The 9,490-nt window shown below is 33.6% G+C and overlaps 2 protein-coding genes across 2 annotated transcripts in view; one reads left to right on the top strand and one right to left on the bottom strand.

The window, feature by feature from the left end:
- The first annotated feature begins 365 nt into the window (after window positions 1–365).
- Window positions 366–4,351, top strand: LOC132542990 (cilia- and flagella-associated protein 95-like). The gene is made up of 5 exons (XM_060206446.1): window positions 366–457; window positions 1,714–1,819; window positions 1,984–2,108; window positions 2,967–3,099; window positions 3,909–4,351. The coding sequence occupies exons 1-5, from the start codon at window positions 366–368 to the stop codon at window positions 4,092–4,094; spliced, it is 642 nt and encodes a 213-aa protein (XP_060062429.1). The 3' UTR covers window positions 4,095–4,351.
- A 1,058-nt stretch (window positions 4,352–5,409) lies between these two features.
- The window catches only part of LOC132543147 (laminin subunit alpha-like), a 65,676-nt gene continuing 61,595 nt past the window's right edge, over window positions 5,410–9,490 (bottom strand). Inside the window, exon 75 of the mRNA XM_060206617.1 lies at window positions 5,410–7,972. Within this exon, the coding sequence (XP_060062600.1) occupies window positions 7,827–7,972 (146 nt within the window). The 3' untranslated portion in view covers window positions 5,410–7,826. The remainder of the gene's footprint in view (window positions 7,973–9,490) is intronic.

Below are 9,490 nucleotides of genomic sequence, written 5' to 3'. Positions count from 1 at the left end.
TTTCGAAATACGAATATTTTGAAGGCCACCAAAGTCCATCCAGAGCAACATGACTTTCGATAGTTTAGAATCAATACACCTGCTACTGGGGACTTGTGCATGTCTACGTGTATTAGTTGCTATGAGAAATCAGCGTAATGATACGCAAAAGTAACCGTTAATTCTATTTATCACAAATTTATACGTTTCAATATTTTTTCCTTAAGTAGAAAATAATTTGTGCACGAAGAAAAGAGTTTTACACACATGTTATTATCATTCACTATCACATCCTGTTTAATTGCAACTTGTGGGTTTAATTCTTTACGCGGAGGGCTGTTAACTTGAGTGTGATTTGGTTACTTCCGCTGTCAATGTAAATAATCATGTCTGTTCCAGATTTTCATGAGCGGAAGGGGTCCCTCTTCTTACGTTCTGATCATATGAACTATGGCAGAGCTACCTTAAATTCGAACTGGTAGGTGCCTTTTCTGGAATGTTGCTTGTGGTAATACGATTGTTTACTTTCTACAGTGATAAACACTCGAAATATTTTGTTAACTAGTCGGTTACCGTGCCTTTATGGAGTTTTGATTTCCTTCAAACGTTTGTTTTGGTGCGTTTCCTACAGTGTGTCAGTACACTTAAGATAGCTTTCTAAATAACTGATTAGATCACGATGTTGACTATCAGCAGAGAAGTGGACTGTACCAATCAGGGTTCGTGTTTTAGATATAACGCCTAAATGAAGATGTACTATAGTATGATAGCTGCAATGATGTACAAATTGTATATCATAAATGTATAAGTACGTGCAGACAACTACTGACATTGATACGATTTTGTTATATTGCGGGACAGAGGAGGCCGGATTTGATATTTATACGTTGTACATTGTATGGAGTAGTACCGGTACTTCATGTAGTCTGTACTATACTTGAGCTAGGGATGGAACCCAACACTCCGTACTGGTCTTGTGCTCAACCAATCGAGCTTAAGTGATGCTCTCTGTTTCCAGTAATATATATACTCTTATGCCTGCGATCAATGACAAAGACATAATAGCAGTGGTCCTGTCTCTCTGTACATCATTCATATTTTGGTTAGACTTTTCGTTAATGTTTAAAATGTCTATGATGGTTTTATGTAGCACAAGCTTCCCTTGTCTCTGACACTTCAATACCAACATAATTAAAATCTGATTTCTCATCTTGTACCACATAACACAAAAACAAGAGATCGGATTCCAATCAGAATAGTGTCAGCACCAGGTCATACATGTAAATGGTGTTCTAGCAAAAGTGAATGTCAGTAAAGTTATTTAATGCTGTTTTCTTCACGGTCAGAAGTATTTCTTATGTAAAATCAGTTTTTAAAAATCATTTCCTATTTCTCTTTTGATCTTCGCTTTCAGCCTAAAGGTGCTGGGATGTGTTGTAAGTCCTTGGTTTAGTTAGGTGTTGTTTTAACTCTACAGTGGTTTTTTGTAATAATTTTTCTGGTGAGTCCAGAGCACCATTTCCAAAATTTTGATGAGCCCAGTTACAAAGAAACAATGGGTCCGCAGTGTTTGAGTGAACTCAAGAGGCAAAACATGAGTCAAGGACTCAAATATTTGATCCCTTGAGCGTGTACATTTAAGTATTAACAAATATTCTCAAAGCAGCTAAATCTGTAGAATAAATAGATAACATTGGTTAATCGGCAACTCTGATTAATTTCCCTAATTTGCAGGCATCAAGCAAGGGAAGCAGAACCCAAGAACTATGACATCAGCAGGAATGATGAAAGAAATCTTTGTAAAGCAACATATGATAAGATAGGAGATGTAACAGATGGTGTAAGTAGAAATTTTCTATTATCGTAACTTTTCATGTCTGATTGGAGAATTTTTGTGAAAGTTGAACATCATATCTTACCCAACAGCCCTGATATTGGGCCTCAGGTTACAGGAGTTGGGTTGCACTTCAGAATAAATATTTATGAGCTACATTTTTATTTCAGACATTACCAAAAACAACATATCAGGATCATGCGGAGCAAACATACCTCAAGGACGACTTCAAAGAACAGCAAGTGAGGAAGTCCATGGTAACACTTGACACTGTTGGCCATGCCGATCTCGACAGGTAAGCACCATGTTGATACTAACACTTAAGGTGTCCTGTGGGGTGTTAAAATCACTAAAATGAGATTACCATTGAATATTTTATGTTTACAGCAATTGTATTATGAAAGTGATCACTTTAATATTCAAGTACAAAGAGTCAGATTATCAATCTGTTTGAGATTCTTTACTCGAAGTGCCACAAAAATGGTTGCACGAAACAACCCTTTAAATATTTCTTTAAAATAAAGGTCCTGCAAATATTGGAATTTCAGTTCTACACTCAATAAGTTAGACTCAGAATTCAATATGGCTGTCAGCATATATTTTTGATTTCATGCAGATAAATTTTCAGAAAATGACATAGAAAGAAGTCTTATATTACATTACTGTTCAAGTCCTCCATTCCTGTTTGTTAAATAATTATTGAAGCTAAGCAACAGTTAGAGACAAAATACTTTCAACATCAAATGTACTGAAACAATCACTCATATCTGCCTTACCACATCAAAATAAACCTGGATTCAAGGTTAATGTTCAGTCACAATAACATTTTCAAGATCATGTCTATTGTAGTAACCAAATGGCCTTGTCATTCTGATAAGATTTTAAAAATTTATGATGAGTGATGCTTTCTATATAATTTCCAATTGAATAGATTTTTAACTTCTTAGAAATTGTACCAATATACTTTTGACATATCTTTTTCATTATGTCTACCAAAGTTTACAATTCCAGTAATGTATACCATATGTATATACTAAATTCAATGTAGCATCATAGTTGATCTAGTTGGTTCTATCCATACCTGCCTCATATATCACATGTCAGCTTTCATGTCATGTACAATACATTAAATTTGTATTATTTTGGTCAACAGGGATGTTGGCTTCCCAAAGAGAGGCTATGGTTCAGTGCTGCCCCGTCATAATCCTGACTACAACAAACATCATCTAGAAACAACTCACAGAGCCGACTACAAACTTCCCAATCCAGACTACAAAACAGTCCCGGTAAGTTCAATAGACTTATGACCAAAAATATCAAAAATAAGATTTTTTAGCCACTGTTGATCAGTACTGCTTAGTATTAAGCCCAACCCCATTTCCCAATCTAATGATTTTTAAGGTGGGAGTTAAACACTGTACCTGGAAACTATAACACACATGGTCAGCTATGGCCCTCTAAGTGCATGTCAATATTTACATCCAAGTTGTATTTTTAGAATGGGACACGGACTGACTTCTATGTACACGTAACCAACATTCGTCCACACTTTAAATGTAACATTTCAGGAACTAATTTTATTGACCAACAAGTATTAGTATGGAAAAGCTAAATCAAGACTTTGTCCGAAAGTAAAATAGATAAAAAAATGAATGTAGATGCAAAAGAAGGGGCATAACTCTTGTAATGCAAAACAGAATTTGTTGAAAATTGACTGGATCATGTCAATATTGAGCATTAAAGTGTAGTGTAACAAAATTACAAAATTTAAAAACAAAATCTGGACAGTTGGATAGCGAGAAATATTGACTGAATGAACTGCCGATGTGCCTGAACTGTTCTCATGTGGAACATGTGAATCAACATATTTATGGTTTTTCTTGGTATAAATTTCGATTTCAGTTACAAAATATTAATCAGCCTGAAAAGAATGATAAAATTTGCCTGACATATCTTCTACTGATAAAATCACAACAAAACTCCTTCCCATTTCTCCAGTCAATGCTTTTTATTACTGGGCAAAAGTACTGTATCTAAAGAGAGCTATCTTTTAAAATGTAAAAATCAGTATACATGCTTGGACTTTCTTTTTCAGGAGATGCCACCAGACTTTCCAGATTTGTCTGCAGCATATCGGAAGTGCCACTCCCAGTTCACAGACACTGCTGATTACCGGCGTCCCGGTCGCAATACATGGCAGGATGAGAGTGGCGTTTATGCTAATACTCACTACAAAAAAGAAGTTATCAAATCATCCAATCCAATACCAGAAAGTGTGTAGTAAATCCAGACTTCATAAACAGGGAAACAAGGGGCAAGCAACTGCAGAAAGAAAACACTATCATAACATGAAGAATAGAATTGTGATTTGTTGTATAGCATGATAACAAAGAGCTCAAAGACTTGCATGGCAGCAACTCTGTGTAGAGGAATAAAGAAAATATTGTCAATTTATGCCAGAAAATGATGAAACTCTGAAGTAAACAAAAAAATCATAAAAAGAAAAATAGCATGTGTTGAAACCTGTATGCACCAATATTGTTAAAACTGAAATTCACTTTAATAAAATATTATGTATATAAATGTACATTTCTATACCTACAGGGTGGTGTAGTTTTTGTTGTGTTTCCAGTGTTGAATACTTATGGGCCTTGGCCCTTTTAAGCATGCTTCCACCATTCAAGTTTTTAGCTTTCAGATTGTAATGCATGTTTTGGTCGAAGTGAATGAAATGGTTGTACCTTTGACTTTCCTTCCATACTTTAAATTTTTATATAAATATGTAGTGGAATCTTAGCCGTTTTAGTTTGTGCCATTTACTTGGAACATGATAGGTAATTGACATATATTCTTTCTTATTTTGGACTACTAGTAGTGGAACACTTTGCAATACCTAAGGTTGGCCTTGGTTGTCAAATGTTTACCTATGCGATTAAGGTTTGGAATTCAATATTTTTACCAAGACAAACCAAAGTCCTTGAAATTGTTGGTTGAAGTTAAGCTTCAAATAGGCGCTGGCTGATCCATTTTCAGTAAAATGAAGGAAAGATTTCAGCAAAAAATAATTTTAGGATGGCCGTTAAGTGGACTCCATCATCCATAAACACTATTTTCTAGTTGTGCTATATGGAACACAGCTGCCTTACTGCCCTCATAATTTCAAAGACAGATGTTTTTGATTGTGTCAAAAATCTGCCTCTACTTGGTGAATACCAGATATGTACATTAAACTAATTAAGATGCTCTAAATTAAAATTTCAGGAAATATTTGTTTTAAAGGAAAACCAGCATCAACTGAATTCTATGTATCATGTAACTGTTTAAAAGAAATGCTTACATATACTGATATTTGAAACATGATTAACCAGGATTAAATTCAGTCATTTTCTACTTTACCCAAAATTTAAAATCAATTTATCAAAATTTTATTTCAAATATCCCTCTCGACCCCATTTCCTCGGAATTAGTGAGTTTTGACTTCTGAACTACTTAATGTTTTTTCAATGGACAAAATTACTTTGGCCACTTTTCAAGAATGTCTGGCAAAGTTTGGAAGATAAACAGTGCAACTGAAAGAAATAATGATAAAACACATATTTCATTAACTCCTTTTTATTTCAGTACATTTAGTTAATTTGGTGTAGTTTTTCATCAAAATTTCTTCAAAAATGCCAAATCCATGATACTGAAATTTAAAGTAATACACATAAACATAGCAATAATAATAATGATAATAAGAAAATTTCTAACCATCAAACAAACAAAAAAAACCCTCTGAAAAAAATTTCCATCACGAGTCCACAAAATAATTCTTGAAAAATACCCGAAACAATTTATGTGCAGGTAACTAAATGTACAAAAACAGACGGACAGTTGCCAAAATTACTTATATCAAAAAATTAAGAAACATGCATAGAGAAAGAAATCATCTCTTTGACAAATATTAAAATGATGTTTCGAATTTTTTTCTTCAATTTTGATTCTTTGATTCCCATAATTTCATGTTTTTGTTCTTTGAAAAGTTTTATCTAATTTTATGAAAGTAAAATTTAAGAACGTAAATATAAATCAGATTTAATTACATTATTACTTATGCTTTTATCAATGATATGCATGTATCTCAATTTGTTGACAAATTGTGATCATTAAAAAATGACATGGTGAAGGGAAGACAATTCAAATTTGTTACAAAACAAGAGATCGATTTTGATTCAGATCTTGACAGATGAAAATCTTTGACAAATTTAAATGATCATAATAGGATTTCAGACCAACTTCAATTTCTAAATATGGCATGTATAAACAACTCCATCAAAATTCATAAATTTTAAAACCGAGATTCTTTAATAAGATAAAAAACATACATGTACCCTGATGAACATAAAGGAAATCACAAAATTTAAAATTACAAACCTCCAGGTAATTAACAAAATACTGAGATGAGGTAAAGTATTTTCTAAAATCTACGAAATTCTACAATTAACTCTAAATTATAATAAAATTTGCAGATGTTCATCTACTATCATTTGATTGATAACAAGACATAAAATTTCTTTAAAAACATTATTTATAAAAATGAAAGACAGGACTTATAGGTAAAAACAATATCAATTGTAAAAACAAATCTTGACATTTATCCAGGGACAATTTCTGCAGGATTTACTTCAGTATTATTGAGCTACTGTGGCCAGGGGAGATAAGGGTCTTCACCTTTTACATATCAGATTTCTCAGATTTAACTTTGAGAAAATGTGCCCATCCACACAGGATAATTCCTATTTAGATATGAAAGATGACAAATCATTAAAAACGAAAACATAATTCCTTAATGAAATTTAAAAATGTATAATGCATCAACAAAACCGTTGAGACTGAAACTGTTTTCAAAATAAGAAGGAAATATTCTGTGAGGAAAAAGGACACAATTTTCATTTAAATTGCAGCGGGAGAGTTGTCATGGTAACCTTTAAACACATTATTCAATAAAAAGACTATTACAAGCCTAATGACACTGAAATCAGAGTCACCAACTTCTTGTCAAATAATATCTGGTCACGGCCTTCAAAATAAAGAATAACAGGGTGCATGAAAGGGTCATCAGGGAAAGAGATTTTACAGTCAATTATATTACCTAGTTATCACATTTGTATGTATTTAGATGATGTTCTAGGTTATGGTTGAACATTATTTTGAGTCCATTAAATCTAAACATTGAATTTGCAACTTTTCAATACTAAACAAAATTAAAGAAATATCAGATGATTGTAGTTTTTTCTCCCTGATTTATGCAGGTCTTGATATATTGTCAGTTGAGTTAAAGACACTAGAGTATTCTACAGGTTGTAACATAATCACATACAATTACTATCATTCTTCAGATCCAACATATTGCACACATCATGTTCTATATATACTGCCATCCATTTACACTAAAACATTAATACTTAACCACTTATTTCTGTAAAGAGTTATCTTTATATACTTTCCATACATAAAAATCAAACGCTGAAAATAATCTATAAGCCATAACCTCAACTTCTAGTTACCCTGTCAGAGAAACATATCATCCTACATTTTTGAAAAATGAAAAATAATTTCTAAGTAAATAAACATACTTTTATTTTTTATGAATAATGTGATTTTAAATAATACATTCAATTTTTATACTGCTTACCAAAAGAATATGCACACACCATTATTTTGAATATGTATGAAAAAACAAAATAGTCTGATTAAACCAGTAGAATTTGGGTATCTTAAAGTGGATGGCAGAATAGAAATCTAATCAACATAGTATTGTTTAAATAACTTGATTTAACATTTTCATGTTTCCTTCTCCAGATTCTACAACTTCAACTAGCATATTTCATGTGCTATATAACAGTAAATGTTTTATAATTGAAGCATATAAATTTTGAAAAATAATTTCAAAAAGCCATAAATACTCTATTTCACTCTAAAGGTTACCATGGCAACAAGCCTTAAAAAAATTCGATCAAATTCAGATTTATTTTTAATTTGTGGGACAAGTGTCCGTCTTGACTGAGCCAAATACAGTTCCAGCAGTGATATACTGTGGGGTACGCTCCACTCCAATAGCTAAGTTACGTATACAGCCGAGGTAGTTTCCATTGGCAACCAGTCCACGTCGTCCCAAATCTGCAAATGGAAAATGTAAGTTAATATGGGACATCAGGACACAATATATTGATACTTTTCAGAGTTGAAATGTTTCAAAACTTGTCTTTTTAAAGCTTGTTTATCAATTTGAAGATTTTTTTTTCCATGAATTGCCACTTTCTCCAGATTTGAACCATCATTAAGCATTAAATATTCTAAGCATACTCTTTGAGAACCAATCCTTCAATTGTGTAAATCTAGGTCACTTATCACAGTACGTCTAAGTCACTAATCACAGTACGTCTAAGTCACTAATCACAGTACGTCTAACACAGTACTACTAAGTCACTTATCACAGTACGTCTAAGTCACTTATCACAGTACGTCTAAGTCGCTAATCACAGTACTACTAAGTCACTTATCACAGTACGTCTAAGTCACTTATCACAGTACGTCTAAGTCACTAATCACAGTACGTCTAAGTCGCTAATCACAGTACTACTAAGTCACTTATCACAGTACGTCTAAGTCACTTATCACAGTACGTCTAAGTCGCTAATCACAGTACGTCTAAGTCACTAATCACAGTACTACTAAGTCACTTATCACAGTACGTCTAAGTCGCTAATCACAGTACGTCTAAGTCGCTAATCACAGTACGTCTAAGTCACTAATCACAGTACGTCTAAGTCGCTAATCACAGTACGTCTAAGTCACTAATCACAGTCACTAATCACAGTACGTCTAAGTCACTAATCACAGTACGTCTAAGTCGCTAATCACAGTACGTCTAAGTCGCTAATCACAGTACGTCTAAGTCGCTAATCACAGTACGTCTAAGTCGCTAATCACAGTACGTCTAAGTCGCTAATCACAGTACGTCTAAGTCACTAATCACAGTCGCTAATCACAGTACGTCTTAGTCACTAATCACAGTACGTCTAAGTCACTAATCACAGTACGTCTAAGTCACTAATCACAGTCGCTAATCACAGTACGTCTAAGTCACTAATCACAGTATGTCTAAGTCGCTAATCACAGTCGCTAATCACAGTACGTCTTAGTCACTAATCACAGTACGTCTAAGTCACTAATCACAGTACGTCTAAGTCACTAATCACAGTCGCTAATCACAGTACGTCTAAGTCACTAATCACAGTATGTCTAAGTGGCTAATCACAGTCGCTAATCACAGTATGTCTTAGTCACTAATCACAGTATGTCTAAGTCACTAATCACAGTACGTCTAAGTCACTAATCACAGTCGCTAATCACAGTACGTCTAAGTCACTAATCACAGTACGTCTAAGTCACTAATCACAGTCGCTAATCACAGTACGTCTAAGTCACTAATCACAGTACGTCTAAGTCGCTAATCACAGTACTACTAAGTCACTAATCACAGTACGTCTAAGTCACTAATCACAGTCGCTAATCACAGTACTACTAAGTCACTAATCACAGTATGTCTAAGTCGCTAATCACAGTACGTCTAAGTCGCTAATCACAGTACGTCTAAGTCACTAATCACAGTACGTCTAAGTCACTAATCACAGT

Source organism: Ylistrum balloti, unplaced genomic scaffold (assembly GCF_031769215.1).
Source record: "Ylistrum balloti isolate Yb309-2 unplaced genomic scaffold, AGI_CSIRO_Ybal_v1 Utg369578, whole genome shotgun sequence".
NCBI classification, from domain to species: domain Eukaryota; kingdom Metazoa; phylum Mollusca; class Bivalvia; order Pectinida; family Pectinidae; genus Ylistrum; species Ylistrum balloti.
The sequence above is the reverse complement of the archived record's forward strand: the minus strand, read 5'-3'. Positions and strand labels throughout refer to the sequence as shown.

Bases quoted from the DNA above. Each gene is read 5' to 3' on its own strand.
- LOC132542990 (XM_060206446.1), top strand. From the start codon at position 366: ATGTCTGTTCCAGATTTTCATGAGCGGAAGGGGTCCCTCTTCTTACGT. The intron at 1,820-1,983 runs GTAAGTAGAAAT...TTTTTATTTCAG, and splicing joins TAGGAGATGTAACAGATGGT to ACATTACCAAAAACAACATA. The intron at 3,100-3,908 runs GTAAGTTCAATA...TTTCTTTTTCAG, and splicing joins CAGACTACAAAACAGTCCCG to GAGATGCCACCAGACTTTCC.